The 26,896-nt window shown below is 39.2% G+C and overlaps 1 protein-coding gene across 3 annotated transcripts in view; it reads right to left on the bottom strand.

Moving 5' to 3' along the window:
• Positions 1-26,896, bottom strand: part of LOC105228065 (anaphase-promoting complex subunit 2) — a 172,713-nt gene that overhangs the window by 72,878 nt on the left and 72,939 nt on the right. For all 3 annotated transcript variants that reach the window (XM_049451248.1, XM_049451249.1, XM_049451250.1), the window contains exon 6: positions 9,937-10,200. In XM_049451248.1, coding sequence (XP_049307205.1) covers positions 9,937-10,200 — 264 coding nt within the window. The remainder of the gene's footprint in view (positions 1-9,936; positions 10,201-26,896) is intronic.

Raw genomic sequence — 26,896 nt, 5'->3', positions numbered from 1 at the left:
GAAAAGAAGAAACGACTGGCGCGCTGTATATATATGTATATAGTACTTTAAAATATAAATAACTGTAATAGTTTTTTTCGTTTTGCGCAACCCGCTTTGACCTCTCGCCTTCCTTATTCACCAGAGGCGGCCATGATGTTTTTATAGGTAGGTTAAGTACTGTGAATGGTCACTTTCGCTACTCCCTTGTACCATGTTCATAACGAACAGCCGACAAATCAAGACGCGTTTTCTCTCGATCACCATATAAATTAAATCTAAGTTTGTGTAATATAAAAAAATGCAAGAACTAAAAGTAATTTCGATTTTGACCAATTGTATAAACTGAAAGGTGTTTCTTTTGAACGGCAAATAAAAGGGAAACCTACAAGTGGAGTCAGAATTGGATACAAATCCCTTCACGTATGCAAGCTAAAATAAAAATAGAAACTGAAGTGATTTTAGTGAAAAACTAAACAAACTTTTAACCTAAAGTGGCCTAGAAAGTGGCAGAAAAAGTAGTGTCGGGTGATTTGGACTTTTTGTCCAATGTGACCGGAGTCGACTATTAAGGGTGTACCAGTGTGACGCATGAAAAATTAGGCGATTTTCGTGAATTGTTTTAAGAGAAAATACGCTATTGAATGTTTCGAACTTCTTTGAACGTTATAAGGCATATTTTCAGCTATATTCTAAGATTTTTTTTACAAAAATGTGGAAAAATAACGGAGTTATCGGCTGTCTTCGGATGTGCTAAAAAAGTACCCCAACTGCTGGCATGATTCCGGCCGAATGAGTAGCTAAAACAGAAAAATTTTAAATGTTTATTAAACTTAAAGATATTTTCTATACAATGACCTATGATCTTTGAAAAATATCAAAAATTAACAAAATGGCGTAATTTTGAAAAAAAAAAATCGTTTCTTTAGATAAAAAATTGGCGTTTTTTTAATACCAAATTGACAATTTTCAACCAATCAAAAAGATCGTGGGTCATTGTCATTTTTTATTCAAAAATACTTAGTTTTAATTTGAAGTCGATCGGTTAATTTCTCGTTGAGTTATGATGTCATCAATTTTGAAAAATGTCGTTTCGAGAAAATGTGGGTACCTGCGAGCGGTCGCTCTTTAGAACGCTGCCATCCAGAAACTATTCAATATACGACCTTGCCGATTTCACAGGATATTTTTGGAAATATAGACTATCGAAAAATAAAAAAAAAATGTTTTCTGAAAGTGTCACACTGGTATAGCCCCTTAAGGCCACGGTTAATTTATAATCAAAGTACACAAACTTGTGGTTATTATAAAGAACGTTCTAGGAATTTGTAAAAGGGTACAGTGTCGGGTACTCTGATATATGCCTGAAGTGACCAGTGTCGACCGTTAAGTGCACCGTGAACTTATAATCACAGTGCACAAACAGACTTTTTGTCCTTTAAAAGAAAATTCTGGAAAGTTATTAAAGGTACAGTATCGGGTACTCTTAACTTGGCGTTGTGTGACCGGTGTCGACCTTTAACTCAACGCCGATTCGGTGTTGTTAAGCGCAGTCGAGAGTGAGGAGCGATTCAGATTTTGCGGCAGCAGAGAGTGAACAATTTAAGCAACCAGCATTGTTTTCAGTTGGCGAGAGCGTCGAAATAGACTGAGAGGCAAGCGCTTGTCGATTCAGATTTCAGAAAGTAAACAGAGTATGCAGCATTGGTACATCATATTCTAAAATTTGTATTAATCAAATAGAATGGCAAGAAGCGGAATATTACTTGGATTTTGTAACCAATAACCAATTTAAAGTAATGTTTATTTAACGTTTTACTATTGTATTATTTTATTCTCACTTATCGTAAAAAATATTTTGTAATAATTCACCATTTAGTTTAAAAGAGAAATTAATTGGAGTGGGACTTTTAGCCAACGAGCGAAAAACTACTTTACAGGACCGACTTTGCGAGCATTACGGACTTACCATTAGTGAGAACGATGGCTCCGATAGTGACGCCGGTATGATGTTTTCATGATCTTAGGTGGGGTTAAATTATCTAAGGAACGAGAACAGTTGAAAGGCATAGGCATAGGTATTCTCAACACGATGGGCCGCTTTAATCGTAAAATTTACATCGACAGATATAATTTAGAAATGACCTTTCATGTCGTCCATGAAGGTGATATTATATTTTAAGCTATTATAGCAACATATTGAAACAAGTTGACATGATAATATCGGGAGATAACGTCGAATTTAGGGGAAAAGACAAATTCGAACCGTCTGTGGTTCCTGGGAACGAAAACTCAGAAACGGAAAAAAGTTTTTTGAAAGAGTTTACAGATTTTTGTTTATATCCTATTTGAAACGGCAAAGAAAACGTTAGCATTGACTTGTATCATTTAGAGAGCGTTCTTGTTAATGACGGTACGGTGGTCACTTACATGGACGATCTCATTATTCCTCTAAAGATGTACAGTGGCTCACAGCTTATTTCGTGTGCTCTTTTATTTAAAAGAAAATGTGAAATATTTTCCATACCTTATTTATTTTTAAAAAATCTTAAATGTACATTCAAAGCAAAGTTATTTTACATTACGAACACACACAAAAACATTCAAAATAATTTCTTCTTAAGTATAACATATATAACAAAAACAAAATACAAGGTAAATCAGCGTCACAGCTTATTTCGTGTGAAAACTATTACCGTTATTGGCGTCGGTATACCGTTTAGTAAGAATAGACAAATTTGATTTGAATGGTACATTAGGTAATTTTTTAGTATTATTAGCACATTGAAAGTTGGTGGACACGGAGTTTAATTTGAATACAACGTAATGGGTCGTCGTACATCTATTGAAAAGCGCGAATTGGTGATTTCGCATTACAAAAATGGAAAAACCCAGAAAAAAATTGCTGAAATTGTGGATTTAAGTATTTCGACCGTCCAATACATAATCCAACGCTTTGTTCGTGAAAATAGAGTGGTTGACAAAGGTCGTAATGCCCCAAATAAAATTTTCACGGAAGCCGAAGAAAGGTGGATTATAAGAAAAATTAAAAAAGAACCAACTATAAGTGCTCCAGACTTGACAAAGGAGATTGAGACAGTGCTTGGTAAGTCATGCAATCCTGAAACAATAAGAAGGATTCTACGTAAAGCTGATTTCCATGGCAGGACAGCTCGAAACAAACCGTTTGTTAGTGAGCGTAACAAAAAGGCCAGGTTGCGGTTCGCTGAAAGGTATATCAATAAAGACGAAACGTATTGGGAAGACGTTATTTTTGCCGACGAAAGCAAATTTAACCTCTTTGGTTCCGATGGAAAGTCTTTTGTATGGCGTAAGCCCAACACGGAGTTAGAACCGAAGAATCTACGTGGCACAGTTAAACATGGCGGAGGACACGTAATGGTTTGGGGCTGTATGTCATCAGCTGGTGTCGGCAATTTAGTTTTTATAGACCAAAATATGGATAAAACCATTTATTTAAATTTACTAAAAAATAATTTGCTACAAAGTGCAGAAAAATTGGGCATTCGAGACAGGTTTAGATTCTACCAAGACAATGACCCGAAGCACAAGTCACAGTTAGTGCAAATGTGGCTTATATGGAACTGTCCCCATTTGGTAGAAACACCGGCACAATCGCCTGATCTCAACGTAATAGAGAATTTATGGAGTGTTCTCGAGAAAAACATTAGAAAGCAACATATTAGCAACCAACAAGACCTTAAAGCAGCGTTGGTGGCGGAATGGGAGAAAATATCTCCAGAATACACTAAAAAACTCGTTGGCTCCATGCAATCCCGGCTAAGATCGGTTTTAAAGCAAAAAGGTTACCCTACAAAATATTAATTTACAAAAAGCTTCATTTAATTCTAAGAAACATTCATGTATTTTTAAGTTTCGTTAATCACACGAAATAAGATGTGACGTTGATTTACCTGGTATTTTGTTTTTGCTGTGTATATTATACTTAAGAGGAAATTATTTTGAATGTATTTGGATGTGTTCGTAATGTAAAATAACTTTGCTTTGAATGTACATTTAAGATTTTTTAAAAATAAATAAGGTATGGAAAATATTTCACATTTTTTTTTAAATAAAAGAGCACACGAAATAAGCTGTGAGCCACTGTAGATCAGGGCATAGCGAAGGAGAAGCAATTCTGGAAAGGGCGGCACAGTTCAATTTACGGATAAAATGGGAAAAATGTCAGTTCTTGCAAACTAAAGTGAGTACGAAAACCAAGCCGATCAAGGAGAAATAACACTTTTATGAATTGCAAGGTTTTGGCAATAGCGGATGCACTTAAAAAATGGAGGGTTTACTTATTGGGAGTTCTTTTTAAAATTGTTACTGACTGCAACGCCTTTGCTATGAAGTTCCAGTAAGGGTATCTCGTTGGGCGATGATGTTACAGGATTATGACTATGGGATCGAACATCGCAGTGGTTCAAAGATGCGGCACGGGGACGTCTTGAGTAGAATGAGATGTCTGTTGTTAGAAGTTTCGTTGACACATAAGGTTATTAAAAGCTATTTACTTTATAAAGATTCGCAAAAGAGTTAATAGTAGTACCTTCATAGATGGAAGATGATATTATCCGAACAGGCACACAAGCAGGGACAATTTTCCATAAAGAAGACCCAATAAGCCGTTAAAAAGAATTTCTGTAATCCATTACTTGGTTCAAAAGCAGCAGGCGGCATCGTAACTGACACCAAGAAAGAAAGAGGGGCGAAGGAGGATCAGCCATTAAGCACTTTCCATCTTGATCATGTAGGGCCAATGGAGATAACGAAAAAGGCGTATAATTATATCTTGTTTGTAACGGACGTTTGGAGTGTGGAGTTTCGAAACTTGTGTAGTTGTATCCTACCAAGGGCAATGGAGCCGAGGCTGTCACCGACCGCTTATCTAAACGGGCAGCGATTTTTGGAATTCCAAGACGGGTTGTAACCGACGGGGTTGAGCCGCGCTTACCGGTTTGAAAGGCTACTGTGAAAGGGAAGGCATTGAGCACTTGTTAATTGCAAGTAGTAAACGCTATAAAAATAGACGAACAATTATTATTTTACGCCGAAAATGACATTATCAATACATTTCCCAATGCCTCTATCGTTCTAACTCATAACATGGTTGACGACATAACCGACATCGAACAACAAAAACAAATCATAAATGACACACATGGTAAGGCGGCTAAAGTGACTGCGGCTCTGTCGAGGATCATGGCAAACATTGGTGGCCCAAGTCAAAGAAGGAGAGCTCTGTTGGCCAAAGTTAGCCAGTCAATGCTTATGTACGCAACTCCCATATGGGGAACAGCTCTGCGTCAAAAAACTTGTGTAAATATAGCAAAGGCTGCGTCGAGGTTATGTGCCCTGAGAGTTGCCTGTGCGTTCGCACGAGGCGAGTGCTATCATATCTGGTCTTATGCCACCGGATATAATGGCCTCTGAGTTAAGTAGAGTCTACCGCAAAACAAAAGCAATGAATAGGCGCCTAACGGTCGACGAGCGTAAAAAGGAGAGAAAGTCAAGTCTCGATGAGTAGCAAAAGCAACGGGATGCGGCAGATAAAGGAATATGGACCCATAGATTAATTAAGAATGTATCAGCCTGGATTGACAGACAACACGGGGAGACAGATTTCTACTTAACGCAGTTCTTATCGGGCCATGGCTGTTTCAGGGAACAAATTTGGCCACAATGTTCCTTCTGCGGAAGAGCCGCAGAAAACGCAGAGCACGTCTTTTTTACCTGCTCCAGGTATGTAGAGAGAGAGACCATAGAAAAGCTGACAAATGAAAGCATAACGCCCGATAACATAGTGAGTCACATGCTGCGATTACAGCTGGTGTGGGCTAAAATGAAAGAGTGGGCCGCAATAGCGCTCCTAGAACTTAGAACAAACCGAACACCGACTACACCGACTGCACCGACTACAAGCTACAGCAGCCGGAGTTAAGGGTTTAGTACGTAGGCATATTGTCTCGCAAGTCCAGAATAGTTAATTATTACTGTCTGGGCGTGGTCCCACCCTGGTAGTATCTTTAGAAGATTCCCCCTTCGGAAACAAAGAAAAAAAAAAAAAAACATAGACGTGCACACAGAATCTACAAAAATAATGCACAGGAAATTTCTCTAAAATATTACTGGCCAAACATACGTAACGCTTGTAAAAAAGAAGTACAAGACTGTGAAATCTGTCTCACAAACAAATACGAACGCCGACCAAACAAACAACCAATTGGTTCCGCACCAACGCCAAACAAAGTAGGTGAATACATACACTTAGACTTATTCTACATGAGCCATAACATATACATTAGCTCAACGGACAAATACTCACAACTTTGCTACTTTAGACAAATACCTTCAAGGAAAGATATGTACATACAAATACGTCGACGAGATTCTTTCACAAATATACCCAAACGCAAAATTTTTAATGACTAATAACGATCCATCGTTTACAAGCATATGTGCACAACAAATTTACAAACGATTACAAATAACGCACACAAAAACGCCAGCGTTCCATTCTACTACAAATCGACAAGTTGAGCGTACGCACAGTACAATTATTGAAATCGCGAAAGTTTTAGCTGACCAGAATAATTCAGCACCGGAAGACCACATTTTTGAAGCTGTTCGGCAGTACAACAAAACCATACATTCCGTTACCAACGAGAAACCCGAGGACGTGTTTTATAATCAAAGGGGGTATCCCGAAATTTAAGAACGGACACAACAAAACCAAGAAAGAGTCTTGCGTGATCATAATCGCAATCGAAAGCAGCTGAACTATAATCCAGGTGACGTAATATTTTCCAAAACGCACAGGCGTAATAAGAACGTAAGAAAATACGCGAAGCACGTTGTAAAAAAAGATAACGGAAATACTGTAACGACTAATAAAGGACGGATTATATATAAGGATAACATAAGAGTAAAGGCATGTACGGAATAATCTTCTTTTTACTTTTTCCTATCGCATTATGCGACAATATAATAGATTTAAGTAACAAAAAATATGTTCTCGTAGAAACTGACCCAATATATACATTAGGGTGATTCAAAATTTTTTTTTTTTTTTTTCAATTGGTACTCGCAAAAATAGGTTCCTAGACACCTCTAAGAAAGCCTCTCCAAATATGAGATTTTAATTGTAACGGGAAGGTCCTCCGCCTAACGGTTTTCTATTTTTTCTTATTATCAGATAGAAAAATTTATATCTCGCTTCCAACTACTTGAAAAAATATCTTGTTAATTAGGTTTTGTAGGAAATTGAATGCTCTAAAATATGGTCTCTTATGATTTTTTCGTAAACCCAACCGTTTAAAAGATATTAACGGTTGAAATTTTACTATTTTTGGAAAAATTCTTTATTTCTTATTAATTTTATAACTCAATGAAAAAAAATTATTATGAATGATGAAACTCATAGTTTTATAGGAAATTTACTGCTCTATAAAAATGGTCTACAGTAATTTTTCGATAAAGTTAAGCGTTTACGAGATATTCATCGTCAAAAATCAGTGTATATTAGGGTGGATCAAAAAAAATAAATTTTTTTTTTCGTTTGGTACTCTGAAAAATAGGTTCCTAAGCACCTCTAAGTTAGCCTCTCCAAAAACCTATTCGTAATAATTTTTTTTCATTGAGTTATAAAATTATTAAGAAATAAAAAATTTTCCCAAAAATCATCAAATTTTAACTGTTAATATCTTTTAAACGGTTGGGTTTACAAAAAAATCATAAGAGACCATATTTTAGAGCATTCAATTTCCTACAAAATCTAATTAACAAGATATTTTTTCAAGTAGTTGGAAGCGAGATATAAATTTTTCTATCTGATAATAAGAAAAAATAGAAAACCGTTAGGCGGAGGACCTTCCCGTTACAATTAAAATCTCATATTTGGAGAGGCTTTCTTAGAGGTGTCTAGGAACCTATTTTTGCGAGTACCAATTGAAAAAAAAATAAAAAAAAATTTTTGAATCACCCTAATATACATATATAAGAATAGCTCCTTTCTATATCATATTTCACATTTATCAAAAATACTTGCGCCCTATGAAGACATAATGCGATCTTCTAATAATTTAGAAATAACAGCCCGAAACAAAAATATTAATTAATAAAATATAAACATTAAAAAATTAACTTAAGTTAAATATACATATATAGGCGCAAAGATTTCTTAACTCTTCTTCTTTACTGGCGTAGACACCGCTTACGCGATTATAGCCGAGTCAGCAACAGCGCGTCAGTCGTTTCTTCTCTTCACTACATGGCGCCAATTGGATATTCCCAGCGAAGCCGGGTCCTTCTCCACTTGGTCCTTCCAACGGAGTGGAGGTCTTCCTCTTCCTCTGCTTCCCGCGGCGGGTACTGCGTCGAATACTTTCAGAGCTGGAGTGTTTTCATCCATCCGGACAACATGACCTAGCCAGCGTAGCCACTGTCTTTTAATTCGCTGAACTATGTCAATGTCGTGGTATATCTCGTACAGCTCATCGTTCCATCGAATGCGATATTCGCCGTGGCTAATGCGCAAAGGACCACAAATCTTTCGCACAACTTTTCTCTCGAAAACTCGTAACGTCGACTCATCGGTTGTTGTCATCGTCCAAGCCTCTGCACCTTATGAGCGACTTAGAGAGATTGGCTTTTGTTCGTCGAGAGAGGACTTTACTTTTCAATTGCCTACTCAGTCCGAAGTAGCACCTGTTGGCAAGAGTAATCCTGCGTTGGACTTCCAGGCTGACATTGTTGGTGGTGTTAATGCTGGTTCCTAAATAGACGAAATTATCTACAACTTCAAAGTTATGACTGTCAACAGTGACGTGAGAGCCAAGTCGCGAGTGCGACGACTGTTTGTTTGATGATAGGAGATATTTCAACTTCCCCTCGTTCACTGCCAGACCCATTTGCGTTGCTTCCTTGTTCAGTCTGGAGAAAGCAGAACTAACAGCGCAGGTGTTGAGGCCGATAATATCAATATCATCGGCATACGCCAGCAGCTGTACACTCTTATAAAAGATTGTACCTGCTCGATTAAGTTTTGCAGCTCGAATAATTTTCTCCAGCAGCAGATTGAAAAAGTCGCACGACAGGGAGTCGCCTTGTCTGAAACCTCGTTTGGTATCGAACGGCTCGGAGAGGTCCTTCCCGATCCTGACGGAGCTTTCGGTGCTGCTCAACGTCAGTTTACACAGCCATATTAGTTTTGAGGGGATACCAAATTCAGACATCGTGGCATAAAGGCAGCTCCTTTTCGTGCTGTCGAAAGCAGCTTTGAAATCGACGAATAGGTGGTGCGTGTCGATTCTCCTTTCACGGGTCTTTTCCAAAATTTGGCGCATGGTGAATATCTGGTCGGTTGTTGATTTTCCAGGTCTAAAGTCACACTAATAAAATCCAATCAGTTTGTTGACGGTGGGCTTTAAGCTTTCACACAATACGCTCGATAGAACCTTGTACGCGATGTTGAGGAGGCTTATCCCACGGTAGTTGGCGTAGTTTGTGGGGTCTCCTTTTTTAAGGATTGGGCATAGCACACTTAAATTCCAATCGTTGGGCATGCAAAGTGTACATAGGAATTGGGGGTCGTTTTAAGTAAAGCATTTTAATTGGAAAAGTTATGTAGAAAGTTCTCAAGATATTATCCGCGAATTAATTTTCTTCGAATTTCTCAAGTAGTTGCAGTACAACGTAGCCTACGTCTAGTATGTCAGCTGACTCCATGCCAAATTTTGTTAAAATCGCTCCAGCCGTTTAGTCGGGAAGAAGTAACAAACATACACTCTCACAAACTTTCGCCTTTATATTAGTAGTAGCTTTTATTCAAAGATCAGCAAAGCAAAAAAATAGCTAATTTTTTGTACTCGCACGTTAAATTTTTTCCTGAAAATTTTGGAGCCCTATTAGATAAGCATGTTACCAAAAACTCACCTTTATCTTGGAAGTGGTATAATATGATTGCATGTGTTGGTGATACTGTCATTTCTATTATCCGTTGCCCTATTTCAATAAGAATATGAACTCGTCCAGTTACTGTCCTCCAATTTAATGTTCTATTTCCTTTATATGCTTCATAAGCTTTAGTGTATTTTTCAAACTCGTTGGCAATTTCGTCAGGAAGCTCCAGACTTTCTTTATTAAAAGTAGGCCAAAACTGTGCAGATATTGTGAATGCTGATATATCAAATATTTTATCTGTAAACAATAAGCATAAACAAAGTAAATATTATTGCAAAGTTTAATACTTATTTGTTTTTGGGCGATATTATAATTATATATGTATATGTATTTAAGGGGCTATACCAGTGTGACACTTTCAAAAATACCACTCGGAGGTGCAGACATATATAAGTGCAACTTTAAACGCGTTTTTCTCGAAACGACATTTTTCAAAATTGCTAAATCATAACTCAACAAGAAAATAACCGATTGATTTCAAATTAAAATTGAGTATTGTTAAATACATTTACTATACAATGACCTACGATCTTTATGATTGGTTAAAAATTGTCAATTTGGCATTAAAAAAACGACAATTTTTTTACCTAAAAAGCGATTTTTCTTTTCAAAATTACGCCATTTTGTTAATTTTTGATATTTTTCAAAGATCGTAGGTCATTGTATAGGAAATATCTTTAAATTTAATAAACATATAATTTTTTTTTGTTTCAGCTATTCATTCGGCCGGAATCGCGCCAGTAGTTGGGGCACTTTTTTTTGGCACCTCCGAAGACAGCAAATAACTCCGTTATTTTTCAACATTTTTGTAAAAAAAAAATCTTAAAATGTAGCCGAAAACATGCCTTATTACGTTCAAAGCAGTGTGAAATATTCAATAGCGTATCTTCTCTTAAAAAAATTCACGAAAATCGCCTAATTTTTCATGCGTCACACTGGTATAGCCCCTTAAGTTCGTACAAAATTAAACAATGAAACTATAATTAAGTATAAATTTGTGAGCCGAAAATTTCTTCGTTACAATAACTTGGTTCCGATAGTTCTGTTTTTACAAGTTATGCTATAGTTATCCGATATGAACAATTTCTTCGGAGTTTGCATTATTGCCTTAGACAATAATTCATGTCGTGGAGATAACTCGTGAAATACCAAAATTGTATGACAGCTATACGACCTAGTTATCTGAACCATTTCTTCGCAGATTGCATTATTGCTTCAAATAATAACCCGCACAAATTTTCGAGAAGATATCTCATCAACTGAAAAAGTGTTTCATACCTGAAGTTGATCGTTTAGTTAGTATGGCAGCTATAAGCCATAGTGATTACATCTATGTACAGCCAAATGGACATGGCTAAATCGTCTAAGCTCGTCACCCTGATCATTTAGATATGTATATATTTTATAAGGTACCTGACGTTTCCTGCTGGGTGTTATAAAGATAATCATAATTTTTTAGCCTACAACCAAAGTGCCTACACGTGTCCTCCAAATGTGTCTCGGTCATTTGCAGTTTCTATAAAGTTATGCTAGAATGCTAAGTATCTTCTTGACTTCTTTGAGTTCGTCAATCCAACGTGATCGCGGCCTTCCCTTTGCTTTAGGGTGGATGCTGTGGTCAATACAATTTTCTTCTGTGCTCTCTTTTTGTCAATTCTCGTAATATGGTGGAGATAACTTAGTCGCTGCGTTTTCAAAAAGCGTATGACATTTTCACCTCGTATAAGCGGGTCTAGCTCATTGTTCTACTTGTACTTTATATACCACCAGCCATTATCTTTTATTGCTCCAATTTTTTTCTTAGGATCTTACTTTATTGCTTCATGTATCTTATAATTGATACTCAAGCCTGTTGAGTTATCGCTACTGAGTTCGAACCCCAGGTAAGTAAAGGCGTTTACAATTTCAAACATATATTGGTAAATTTTTACTCCTGACCCTGCTTTATTTTTTCTGGGCATCATCATATATTTCGCGTTATCTTCGTTGATTTTTAGACCAATTTGGCTAGCTGGCTCTTATATATCAGCGAAAGCTTGAAGCAGGACGTAACATCATTATGCTGAATCCCCTTGTCCCAGGTGATTATTTCTTTCAATGAACTCGATAAAAATTTTTTGAAGTGTGCAGCCCATCTCTCTACTAATTTATTCTTGGCTGTAAGTTCGGTTGAAAATCCTTGTCTTTATACTCTTGCAACCAGTTGCCACAAAGTATTATAGTTTTGTTTACCTAACGGTTGTACGTATTGCCTAAAACTAATCGAGATAGATATAGGTTATATACACATGAATGATCAGGGTGACAAGAAAAGTTGAAATCCGTCCGTCCGTCCGTCCGTGCAAGCCGTAACTTGAGTAAAAATTTAAATATCTTGATGAAACTTGGTATGTAGGTTTCTTAGTAGAAAAAAATTCAAGTTCGTAGATGGACGTAATCGGACCACTGGCACGCCCACAAATCGTCATTAACCGAAAACCTATAAAGTGCCATAACTAAGCACCTAAATAAGATACAATATAAAAGTCATATTTGGCATAGGCAAATTGAGCACCCCGCTCAATTCCCATATAACGGTACTGTTAAAAACCACTAAAAGCGCGATGAACCCGACGAACCAATTTAGACAAAATTTGGTACGTGGCATTTTTTTCATATTCTTACGTCACGTTGTGAAAATGAGCGAAATCGGACAATAACCACGCCTACTTCTCATATAGTGCAATCTTAAATTCCACTTGATTCGTTCAGTTTCCAGAAATTGTTCAAATCCAACAAAAACTGTTCATGCCCCTAGGTACAGAATATTTAGACCCCGGTACCGATACTTGACCTTCGTTAGAAAATATCGGTCAATGTCTGAGATATAATTGAAATTCAGGGATAGTACTTCTCTGACAATTATATGGCTGTATTCCAAAAATGGGTTGAATCGGACCGGGAAGTATTGGTGCCAATATATCTAATATAAAGATTTTCGAACTTCCGGGTGACTTTGTACCGCATATATCGTCCAATATGTGAGTTATCTCAATGAAAATAAGTTAGCATGTTTTACTCATAACAGTGTATCTTTATGCCAAAAATAATAAATAAATTAGAGCGAAACTTGACTTACCCCCCATAAAATTAACACATATCAGAATTTTCCAACTTCCGGCTGACTTTACCGTATATGATTAGTTTTTTAGTATGTGACATGTTAACAGTTTGTGGTGTTGGGGAAAATAGATAAAATTTGGTCGATACTAGCCTAACTTCCATGTACTACATATAGTGGTTTCGTTTTTCTAACAAACCCTATGTGTCTGTCACCATATGAGTTTTATATGGTATGTAAATTTATATAAAAAACTCTTGGACTTCGATCCTCAGTTTGACATTTTACGTCTTAAGATATTTCCTTTGCTTTGATTCTTGAAAGTTGCAAGAGTATAAAATGTTCGGTTGCACCCGAGCTTAGCGAGCTTAATTTTTCTTTAAATTTGAGGGATTATTTTTAGTTAAAATCTGCACACTGGGTTTCCAGCTCTTTCCTCAATTATTCTCTTTTCTTTTTCTTTCACCTTACAACTTTTTAAGAAGCCAGTTTTTTCTTTAATTTTAAGATCTACCAACCTTCTACACACTTCATTAAACCACTCATTGCTTTTAATATTGCTTTTCATATTTTTGCTAGTTGGCACTGAGAGCGCGTAGTTCTAGTTTTATTCGTCGCATCGGGTCATGCTGTACCTTTTCGGAAAGCTCATTTCACGCGCTATCACGTGTTTGATTGATTGTCGTTTCTTTTAAGTCGTTCGTGAGTTATAGCGTCGCAAACATGGAGCAAAATAAAGAGAAAATACGGCATATTTTACAGTACTACTACGATAAAGGCAAAAATGCATATCAAGCCGCCAATAAAATTTGTGCAGTTTATGGACCCGATACAGTTTCCATTTCCACCGCACAACGATGGTTTCAACGTTTTCGTTCAGGTGTAGAGGTGGTCGAAGATGCGCCACGCTCCGGAAGGCCTGTCGTCGAAAATTGCGGTAAAATCGCTGAATTGGTCGAAAGAGACCGGCATAGTAGCAGCCGTAGCATCGGTCAAGAGCTGGGCATGAATCATCAAACCGTTATAAACCATTTGAAGAAGCTTGGAGTTACTAAAAAGCTCGATGTATGGGTGCCACACGAATTGACACAAAAAAACATCATTGACCGTATCGCTTGTGAATCGCAACAAAATCGACCCGTTTTTGAATCGTATGGTGGCTGGCGATGAAAAGTGGGTCACTTACGATAACGTAAGGCGCAAACGGTCGTGGTCGAAAAGCGGTGAAGCGGCTCAGACGGTGGCCAAGCCTGGATTGACGGCCAGGAAGGTTCTTTTGTGTGATTGGTGGGATTGGCAGGAAATAATCCACTATGAGATGGCCAAACGCTCAATTCGGACCTGTACTGCCAACAACTGAACCGTTTGAAGGCAGCACTCATGCAGAAGAGGCCATCTTTGATCAACAGAGGCCGAATTGTCTTCCATCAGGACAACGCCAGGCCACACACATCTTTAGTGACGCGCACGAAGCTCCGGGAGCTCGGATGGGAGGTTCTTTTGCATCCACCGTATAGTCCGGATCTCGCACCAAGTGATTACCACCTGTTTCTGTCCATGGCGAACGCGCTTGGTAGTCTGAAGTTGGCCACAAGAGAGTCCTGGCTTGGCTCTCCGAGTTTTTTGCCAATAGGGAAGCGAGCTTCTATGAGAGGGGCATTATGAAGTTGGCACCTCTTTGGGAACGCGTCATCAAACAAAAGGGTGCATATTCTTGAATCGCATTAGTGTAACCAATTTTATAAACAATTGAAAATTCAATAAAAATACCGCAGGACTTTTTTGACAACCTATTACCAATTTTTATCGATCAATGTTGCCATATGATTAACTAATAGGGTATGTTAGAAAGGCTTATGGTGAATGGACAGTAAGCAGTGCGGAGTCGTTGAAGCTACTTCTAGATGCTCACCTTCCTTTGAACAACTCAGCTGAAGAAGTGCCATCGAAGAGCACTGGGAGGGCTGTAAAGCCTTCTTTGACTTTCTAGAAGAACGCCATCTCGCATGGCCGCTGAATTCGTTCAAATCCTTTAAGTATACGGGCCCTGATGCCATAGCGTAATAGCAGCGGACGGTCAAGGTGTTGTGCAGGTGGCTGACCCCAATCAACAAGAACTGCGTTAGATGTCCCAAAGGCTGGAGACTGGTGAAAATGGCGTGCATAACGAAGATCGGTAAGACCTCTCACGTCGATATTTAAGGCCCTTTAGGATATCCCCGTTTCTGCCTTCATTAAAGGAAGATCTTCATCTTCACAAATGTGGGTCTGGATGGAGTTATTAAAGAGTATGATTAATAGGCGCACCCCACAGCGTGCGGTTCTTTCCCCACTGTTCTGGATCTTGGTGGTTAATGATCTACTTAAAGAGCTAGAGGAATGAAGCGACGTTATTCTTATGGTTGAGGGAAAATTCCTAAATACCATCTACGAGCTTATTGAAGGTTCCCTCAACATGGTACCTACCTAGGCGACCCGGCTCGCCAACCAACGTAAAACTGAAATGACTTTATTTACTAGAAGATAGGTCTTAAGGAGCAATTTCACAAAGAAACGAACTATAAGATTTTAATGGACAATAAATCTGCTTTTGACTCAGTGTGGCATGACGAGCTCCTATACAAAATGAATCAATTTAATTTTTCTTTTGAATTAACTAACCTTTCAAACCTTTTAGAAACTACTAGTTAGTTGTAAATGGAAGATTATTCTATTCCCGCAGAAAAAATCAAGTAAGCTAGAAATGAAAAAGTAAAATATATCTGCATTATGATGCAAAATTAACTTACTATATAAACAACACGTTTTGTATATTATTAATTAAATAAATATTTTATTTAAGACCCTGTACTCTCTCAATATTGCAAACTCCTCGTTAGAGTGAAGACTGTCATCACCGCCGTCCAAAAAGTGCGATGGACGGGACAAGGACTGAGACAAGTAGGTCCTTGTGGCATTTACTACAACGGTGAGAGAGACTCCGTCGCCCAGTATTGTCATTCATTCCGGTGGATGAACGTCTAGCCACAATCCGCATCAAAGCGAGGTTTTCAACATAGGAAGGAAGAGCAAGACGATGTGGCCATAATGCCTTATATGGGCTTGGAAGCTGCAATCATAACAGACAGCCGAACGATTTTCTACTCGGCTTGCACTCCTGCTCTCTGAGAGCACTCCTCAACAACTCGGTATAAGGGAACTGTGGGATGGCATTTCGAGCTCCTTACGTACAGCTGCAACCGAAACCTTTCGTTTTTGGAAAATGCAAAATGGCAGGAGGTACGATAAGGGGTGCCGTGTCGCAATAGAGAGAAAACAGACTACCCACCTCGCAATGTTACAATCACGCACAACATGTGCGGGATAGGATAGATACCGAGAGCTGAAAAGGGAAGCGAGACGCATTTGCATACACAAAAAAAGAGAGATCGAAATGCGTGAGTATGAAGAGATTGACAAGGTTGCCGTCAGGGGTGGTGCTCGAAAATTCGACAAAACGATGCGGCGACTAACAGAAAGTTTCAAAACCGGAGCATACTCATGTAGAACCCAGAGGTTATATAGTGACTGCTGAATGACAGTGAAAGCATAACACCACCGGCGAACCCGATTCCGCAATTGATGACGGTGGAGCAACCGTTCAATTGCCCGATGGATACCGGCCGAGCTATTCAAATACTGAGGCGAAGAATTGATGAGGAGCATGCATAACCTTCTTTGTACAATATGATCGGACGAAAGCAATACCTACAATTGGAATTTAAGTGTGCTCTGTCCAATCCACTAAAAGGTAGACCTCACAGTCTTCGCCCACTACCATCGAATAAACCTCCTCAATAGCGCATATACATAGGGTTCTATAGAACATATTGTGTGAAGAATAAAAGCCCGCCGTCAACAAACTGATTACACATTATCAATGTAGCTTTAGGCCTGGAAAATCAACAACTGACCAGGTATTCACCATGCACCAAATCATAGAAAAAGCATGTGAAAAGCACCACCTTTTCGTCGATTTTAAAGTTGCTTTTGACAGCACGAAAAGGAGCTGGCTTTATGTCGGTATGTCTGAATTTGGTATCCCCGCAACTCTAATACGGCTGTGTAAACTGACTTTGAACAATACTAAAAGCTCAGTCAGGATCGGGAAAGACGTCTCGGAACCGTTCGATACCAAACGAGGTTTTTGACAAAGCAACTTTCTATCGTGCGACTCTTGATATCATTGGCCTCAACTTCCGCGCCATTAGATCTGCTTTCTTCAGCCTGGATACGGACACGAAGCAAATTGACAGTGGCAAAATACGAAATATCTCCTGTTATCAAACAAACAGTCGTCAGTCTCGAAATCCAATGCAGAATAACTCTTGCCAACAGGTGCTACTTTAGGTCACACTGCTACGAGTATATGATCAGAGGCATAGACGATGATAACATTTGATGAGTCGACGTTACGAGTTTTCGAGAGAAAGGTTCTGGGGAAGATTTATGGTTCTTTGCGCATAGGCAACGGCGAATACCGCATTCGATGGAACGATGAGCTGTATGAGTTATAAGACGACATTGACATAGTTCAGTGAATTAAGAATAGCGGATACGCTGGCTATGTCACGTCGTGCGAATGGATGAAAATGCTCCAGTCCTGAAAGTATATGACGCAGTACCTGTCGGGGTAAGCGGAGGAAGAGAAAGACCTCCACTCCTTTGAGGAATTCAGGTAAAGAAGGATCTGGCTGCACTTTGGCAAATTGCGAAAAGAAGAAACGACTGTCGCGCTGTTGTAAAATCGACTATAACTGCGTAAGTAATGTCAACGCCAATACTCCTTTGATGTTGGTCGCCTTGTCGTGGCGAAGGGGCTTAAGTAATAGAAAAGTGTGCATCCCAAAGAAAACGCACTCTACTCTTACAAACTAAGAGACACCTCATAAACACCTCATAATTCCCACAATGGTGATATGGCTGAATAAACCCTATGTTTTACGCCCATCTACTAATGTGGAAGGATGAGGATATCCGCACCAGCACCACCTTAATCCAAGGTGTTGAGGTACTCGTGGCGAGGGCTGAATGTTCAGCGGGCGGTAATGAATAGCTGATCGCGAACGGGCCCCTCCAATGTCGGGGTGAGGTCGGAGGTATTAAATGCCTTCTCTACGCATACCGGCTCTTCGGTAGAGTGACCAACCCTTTCCGGCTTAGGGGCCATCCATAAATTACGTCACACGAATTTAAGGACTTTTTAACCCCTGCCCCCGTCCTTGTCACAAGTTGTCACATTTTGAAACAATAACTATCACATGGAACTTGTCTCAGATGGGATGATGCTTGGAGATTCAATAATATCTGTAGTAATAATGGAGCAAACTTAGCGTCGGTGTCTTTTGAAATGTGATATCACAAAGCTTTTGACAGTGCAAGAAATCCCAGAATAAGCTGAGGGAAAATCGATACCAGAGAACAGTCCTCATCCTGGGAATTATCAGGCAGCCGGTACCCCAGTTGATGAGGCAGAAACAAAGCGCCTCAAAACCATATTAGAGGAATACGAAAGCTTCCTAAGCAATTCCTAAAAAAGGAGTCGCTCTATTACATAACTGCAAGGAACTCTGCCCAAAAAACCTAAGCGAGTGAAAGTGAACATAGCAGCACTACAACGGTAAGGTATGTCTGCGACGTAGCCAGAGATAGCCTACAAGTGGCCGTAATAGACGGAAATTTCTCCCCTCCGAGCAGAATTCAGGAAAGATGGGTGGAGATCGACGTCAGATTGCCGAATATGGTGCTAAGCTTTGTACCCGACAAATCTGCGGGTCCTCACCCAGAGTTTGACTCTTCTGAAACTCTTAGGGGTTACAGTGCCATCAAGTGCGCGGACCAGGCCTCTCTAAGTTTCCTGACGGGTAGTCTTGTTGAAATCAGCAACGCCTTTGCAGGCCTTCACTTAAGGCTTACACCCGCCAGGGACATCCCGATCTCGTGCTCGCGTTTGTCTACCCCTTCTAGATGAGCCGGGCAAAAAAATTCCTGAGGTGCATCAAGCTGCAGAAGAAAGCTATACCTGGTATAGATGAATGGCAGCTGATCAAGGAAGAAAAACCCAATAAAACAAGCAGACCAGTTCTGGTGGCCATTTGCGATGAGTTCATAGAGGCTCTTAAGAAGACTGACTACAACATCAGCTTCGAAATTCGCGATTCCAGGCTAAAAATCTTTCAAGACGACAAAGCGGCTGACGAAGACGACATGGAAGAGGTCGGCGACGCCAGCCTGCTGCTACGGAATGTGGACACGAAACCCAAGATCCCAATAACCTAAGATGTGTACAGATCAACCTGCAGCACTCGAAGTGTGCTACAGCGAATCTGTCAACCCTCATAAACGAGAGGGGCATCGACATCAGCCTAATACAAGAGTCCCGGGTTAATGAAGACCCCATGAAAAGGCTAAACAGCAGTAACTAAAACCTTTTTTACACTCGAAACAAAGGTAAACCGAGGGCATGCATTCTTATCAATAGAAGTATAAATGTATTTCTTTGCCCAAATTACAGCACAGTAGATATCACAATGGAAAAGGTTGAACCGAAGGAAAATCATTTCTTGTTGGTCTCGGCCTACATGGCCCATGACGAGGACATACCACCGGCACTAGTGGAGGACAACAGGAAGGAAGATGTCCTAATAGAGTGTGATGCAGCTCCAGTATGGGGTAGCTCCAGTGTAAACACCAGAGGTGAGCCACTCTTACAGTATATTCTCAATAGCAATTTAAGTATATGCAACAAGGGCGATAAGCTAACCTTTATTTTCCAAAGCTTTGATAGGTTTCCGGGTTGGGAGGAAGTGCTGGACCTCACGCTATTAATAGACACAGACAGTCTCGTTGTAGATAACTGTAGGGTATCCGATGAGCCTTCCATGTCGGTTCACTCCTGGATACTCTTCAGCATCCGCGAAAAATACAGTACTTCTCTCAAATAACGGAACCCTAGAAGAACAGCATGTGAAAAATTTACCAGTATAGCAACAAAATGCCTTGAAATGCATAATAATCCTCAGGAACTAGATTCAGAAGTAGAGAAGTTGGAAAAAATCTTAACCACAACTTTCAATAAATGTACACCGTTAACAGTTCTGAAAAAGAGAAATTCTCTTCCTTGGTGGAACAGCGAGCTCAAAAATTTGCGAACACAACTAAGGAAAGCTTTCAATGACAGTTTTGAACCAAAATCTGGCAGTGATATAAAGATAAATGACAATCAACATGTGGACCAATCAAAATCCATGATCACCGGAAATTCCATCGAAACTGCGTGTGAATTCATCAAAAATCAGCCAAAACATGGATTTAACGAATTTTTACCGAACATTTGGGCGTACGAAAGGTGTGTGCACGGTTTGTTCCACACAAATTGACTGACGACCAAAAATTATTCAGAATCCAACATTTCAACGGGCTGCGCTAATTAGCATATGTGGTGCATTAAGATCCACCCCAACCATGGCCTTTATGCAATTTTGAATATAACGCCGGTGGACATTGCCGGTAGGTGCATAGCCGCGAAGGTGGCTATTAGAATCAGAGAATCTGGATTCTTAAAGGAACGCGTATCTGAACACTCGGATATCCTCACAAGCTGTGACTGCATACCGGATCATCTGGATAATGGAGTCGTCATACCGAACTCTGGATGAGGGAGGTATGGGTGGGAAGAAGCCGTTGGAGGAGGGGGGCAGCAAGCTTCTTCACGGATGTGTCAAAGCTTGGGGGGAAGATTGGTGGAAGGGTCTACTGTCGGGAACTCTCTATCAACTCTTGTTTTAGACTTCCCGACTACTGTAGTGTATTCCAGGCTGAGGTCGCAGCCATCAAGGTAGCAGCAGATTTGCTGCTACGGAGTGCATCCACCTACAGAGAAGTGCGTTCAGGGTTGGTCGAAGAATGTCTAACGTCGCTATCTCTAGCAGCTAGAGTTTTAGGATTAGACTAGTATGGGTGCCGGGCCACAGCGGAATTGCGGGCAATTACAAAGCTGATGAGTTAGCAAGGAAAGGCACCCTAGAATCATTATCGGTAGAGTGGGAACGGATCGGTGCTCCTGTATCTTCTTGTGTCCTACTACTAGATAGTTGGGCCACGCGGATGCTAATCCAGTGCTGGGCCAGCATCGGTACTTGTGCGGTTGCAAAAGCCTTCTGGCCCAGGATAGATCGCAGGAGATCTAATGATATCTTAGCCCTTAGTAAGACTAACCTCTCATTATGTCCTATTGGCTTACATGCGGTAAGAATGGGTATCTTACCGGACGCTGACTGTAGAAGCTGTTTGGATGAGGATGCGTTAGAAACAAGCCAGCACTGCCTGCTTGGCTGTCCCGCGTTTGGGAGGTCAAGACTGAGACACTTGGGGGCGCATACTTTTGGACATCCCACCGAACTGGCGGGTGTTGAAGTTAAGCGTCTGTGTAACTATGTATTGGCTACAAAGCGCTTCGTCAATCTCTAAGTTCGAACACGGGAGTTCTTTTTCAATGACATCACAAAGGACTCCTATTAGTCTATTTTTGATCAGCCATCTAACCTAACCTAACATTAAAAGGACATCATTAAAGAAGTTTATTTGACCAAAAATCACATTCTAACCATTAACCACTCCCCGTATTCACCTGATATGGCACTGTGCGACTTCTTCCATTTCGGAAAACAGCATTTGGTCGTGAAAGGAAAGCGTTATGCAGACGTAGATACCATCCAAAAGGCTTGCACCGGCATACTGGCTGCCATACCGGCTAACGAGCTAAAATACTCTTCGACAAGGTTTTCGACCATGCAAGAAACTGTATTACAGCAGAAGGAGACTATTTTGAATAAAATGAATTGATATTGCGGAAAAAACATTTCTTCTGTTTTTTTTTAAGTCCTGTTCACTTTGGAACGCACTTTGTATGCACTATACATACGACTGAACCAAATTTGATAATTCTTTTTTTAATGTGTTTGTTATTGTCAGGACAAGATTTGTATGTTTGAAAATTATAAAAAGTCAAACAATGCAGTATTAAAAAACGCATTTAAGACAAATTAATGTGTAAATGAGACAGAAGACAGTGTGGGAGCACTCCTTAATATATTGACACAGCATTGACAGATTGACCATTCACATTAGAAACCTACCCCCAAGTGTACGATCACAATAAAACCATCATGGCCGTCTCTGATGAATCATGGTGACGAGAGGTCAAAACGGGTTTCAAAAAGCATAAAATGCTGTAATAATTATTTAAAACAATTTTAAATTTTGGCTATGGAATGTTGCTTAATGATTTTAATAAAAAATTATATTATACCAAAGGAAACGAAATGGCTGTATTTAGTATTGCAGCTTCTAATAACGATGAAGTTTCACAATATGAAATGGAAAGATATATTAGTAGCAATGATGTGGGTTGGAGAATCTTTTGCTTTTCTATACACGAACGTCACCCCACCGTAGTTCATTTAGCTGTTCACCTGGAAAATTTCACAACAGAAAACGCAGCGCAAGGAGCTGAGAGACCACCAGCGACAACGCTAACAAGTTTCTTCGAGACATGCGCAAGTGATCCATTTGCAAAAACATTGTTTTACTCGGAAATGCCAAAATATTTTACATGGAATGCATCATCCAAAAAGTTCCAACGTAGGAAACAAGGACAGCCTGTACCGGAGTACGCAAATGTATATTCAACCGATGCTTTAGGGCGCATTTACACAGTTCATCCGAGAAATAACGAATGTTTTACTTCATTTAAATTTTTACAAACCGTCAATGGTGAATTGTGCACAACATATCGAGAAGCCTGTCAACGTTTACATTTACTGGAGGATGATATTCATTGGGATCATACACTCGCAGATGCTGTTACTTCATCAACTTCTCATCAGATTCGATCACTTTTTGCTATTATAATTTCAGCATGCTTTCCATCGAGTCCACAAAACTTGTGAAATAAATACAAAGACAATATGGCTGAAGACGTTTTATATAAAAAAGTGTAACAACGGCAAATCCCGATCTTGCAATTTGCACGGAAATAAACAATAAGGTATTAATAACTTTAGAGGATTTGAAATGCTTTAAGCCAATCCGTACAAAATAAAATCCCACTTTTAAATCTGCAACAAAAAACAGCTTACGATACAATAATGAAATCAGTAAATGACGGCAATGGCGAATTCTTTTTCCTCGATGCACCAGGTGGAACTGCTAAAACATTTTTAATTTTATTAATTTTAGATACGATTCGGGCACAAAGTCAAATAGTACCGGCAGTAGCTTCATCTGGTATAGCTGCTACATTATTAGAAGGTGGACGAACTACACATTCTGCACTGAAATTGCCATTGAATTTGCAAACAATAGATCAACCGACTGCAATATAACCAAAACATCTGCAATAGCAAAAGTACTACAAAATTGTAGATTAATAATTTGGGATGAGTGTACGATGGCGCACAAACGAGCATTAGAGGCTCTCGATAGAACATTAAGAGACTTGCATGGCAATCAGAAACTCTTCGGAGCGCGATGATTCTACTGGCTGGAGATTTTCGCCAAACACTTCCAGTAATTCTCAGATCAACAGCTGCTGATGAAATAAATGCTTGCTTGAAAACATCAATTTTGTGGAAATACGTAAAAAATATCAAATTAACAACGAATATGCGAGTCGAGTTACAACATGACGTATCGGCGGAAATCGTTTCGAAGGCATTATTAGACACGGACAATGGGAAAATTCAAGCTGACACTAACACTGGCCTTATTTTGTTTCCCCCAAATGTTTGTCATTTTACAATGTCAAAGGAAGAATTAATTTCAAACGTTTTCTCAAGTATAGGGGTAAATTACAAAAAACATACTTGGTTGAGCTAACGAGCCATTTTAGCAACGAAAAATAAGGATGTAGATGATTTGAATATAAAAACTCAGGGTCAAATTGATGGACAAGTGCATTCATTTAAATCCAGCGATTCTATTACCGATCCAAATGAAGTTGTCAGTTATCCAACTGAATTCCTAAATTCTTTGGATTTGCCTGGATTACCGCCTCACAATTTACAAGGTTGGCTCTGTAGTAATTATGCAACGAAATCTCAATCAGCCAAAATTGTGCAACGGAACAAGACAAGCCATTAAAAAAATTATGAACAATTTGATTGAAGCGACTATAATCATAGGAGTTTAAAGTTTAAAGGCGAGGATGTGCTTATTCCAAGAATACCACTGATGCCAACAGACTTTCCTTTCGAATTGAAGCGTGTCTAGTTTCCAGTGCGCCTTGTATTTGCAATGACGATTAATAAATCCCAAGGTCAATCATTAGAAGTGTGTGGAATAAACCTTGAACTGTCGTGTTTTTTGCATGGGCAGTTGCTCGAGAGTCGGCAAACCGTCGGCGCTATATATTTTTGCTCCAGGAGAAAAAAATAAAAACATTGTACACTACAAGGTATTGCAATAGAATATATATCGTTTTATTTCCTCCATTTCAATATCACCCATGCGAAACTGAGGTAATCTATTATTTTGAAACATTAACTTTGGCAGTGAACGAGGGCAAGACGAAATATCTCCTGTCATCAAACAAATAGTCGTCGCTCTCGCGACTTGGCACTCATGTCACTGTTGACAGTCATAACTTTGAAGTTGTAGATAATTTCGTCTATTTAGGAACCAGCATTAACACCACCAACAATGTCAGTCTGGAAATACAACGCAGGATTACTCTTGCCAACAGGTGCTACTTCGGACTGAGTAGGCAATTGAGAAGCAAAGTCCTCTCTCGACAAACAAAAACCAAACTATAAGTCACTCATAATTCCCGTCCTGCTATATGGTGCAGAGGCTTGGACGATGTCAACAACGGATGAGTCGACGTGCGAGTTTTCGAGAGAAAAGTTCTGCGAAAGATTTATGGTCCTTTGCGCGTTGGCCACGGCGGATATCCCATTCGATGGAACGATGAGCTGTACGAGATATACAACGACATTCACATAGTTCAGCGAATTAAAAGACAGCGGCTTCGCTGGCTAGGTCATGTTGTCCGGATGGACGAAAACACTTCAGCTCTGAAAGTATTCGACGCAGTACCCGCCGGGGGAAGCCGAGGAAGAGGAAGACCACCACTCCGTTGGAAGGACCTGGCTTTGCTTGGAATATCCAATTGGCGACACGTAGCGAAAAGAAGAAACGACTGGCGCGCGGTTGTTAACTCGGCTATAATCGCGTAAGCGGTGTCTACTCCAATTAAGAAGAAGAACTTTGGGATTTTCGAAAACACTTATTTACATAATAAAATTACGGCGGTACGAAGTTTGCCGGGTCAGCTAGTATAAAATAAAATAAAGTACGATTCGCAGAAGAGCCCCAATGTTTGCAAATTTATTGTAACGAACCCTGGGCACGGTGAGTATACCTCAGCAAGTTATACTTGTAAGAAGTATAACTTAAGTATCAAAAAACAAAGATTGTGTTTATAAATGTTTAATATTTTTAGTAATGTGATGTCACAAAGCTTTTGACGGTTCTACGAATAGTGCATCAAAATGGCACAGCAAGTGCTAATTGAGCGCGAAAGACAACTGGGCTGCACTATTACCTACCTACCTATCTACCTACGCGAATCTGCACCTTTTGCGTAATATAGAGGTAGTGCCGGACAAGCTTCATAAACAATCGGAAAATTATAACTGCAAATGCTGTGATTCAGTTTATCAACACATTATAGAAGTTGTTTCATAACTTTAGTTACCTTTATATGTCTGTGTAGTTTTAATTATTTTTTTTTCTTGAAATGAGTTTCAGTCCTTAGTTTTGACTTCTAAACATACATTGTCATAATTAAGTTAAGGGGTCAGTCAAACCTCTTAAAATTTCGCAAAATCACCGATATGTTCCATGATATAAATATTTCGTCGAAATTAATTTTTTTGCTAAAGTTATTGAAGGTTGAATGTTAGAGTTTGATAAAATGTTAAAATTATTTTATCATAAACTACGGCAGATAACTGTTCGTGATATATTTTTTACGGTCAATTTGTTAAATATTAATATTTTACATATATTTAGTTAAACAATTGAAAACTTGTATGATTTCTTCACACTAAAATTGCAAACTATGTGACACAACGCGGAAAACGTTCACCTTAATAACCTGCAAAATTTGTATTCATTCATCCCATTCAGCAGATATTGAATTTTATCCTCTATTGCGCTCTCAAAAAGCGCTGCACATAAACCGACACCCGGTATCGGCTTACGATAATTACGCAAACTGCTTAGACAAGTACGATGAACCAAAAGCTATGATCTCCGATCAATTAAAGATAATAAAAGCAATTGTACCTACTCCACATCCGAGAGTGGAGCTGCCACAAATAAATAACACAGCCCGACAAAATTAAAAAAAATTTTTGCTTCTTTGAAAATCACTAAAAGTGCGTTAACCGACTAACAAAAAACGTCAGAAACAATAAATTTTACAGAAGAAATGGCACCCAGGCTTTTTTTAAAATTGTAAATGGGCGTGGCGTCGCCCACTTATGGACCAAAAACCATATCTCAGGAACTACTAATCTATGTAATTAATTTTACAGCAAAATAAAAAAATGTGTAAATGACGGATAATGAAATCTCGATTATCACTTTATCATGCGAGAGTATAAAATGTTCGGCGACACCCGAACTTAGCCCTTCCTTACTTGTTTTATTGTTTTTTTTAGGTCATAAGTTAAGTGGAGGGTATAAAAAAGCTTTATCATGAAAACTAGAGCTGTTAGAGACAAACCG

The sequence above is a fragment of the Bactrocera dorsalis genome, chromosome 3, assembly GCF_023373825.1.
Source record: "Bactrocera dorsalis isolate Fly_Bdor chromosome 3, ASM2337382v1, whole genome shotgun sequence".
NCBI lineage: Eukaryota > Metazoa > Arthropoda > Insecta > Diptera > Tephritidae > Bactrocera > Bactrocera dorsalis.
This window is presented reverse-complemented; position numbering and strand designations above follow the sequence as displayed.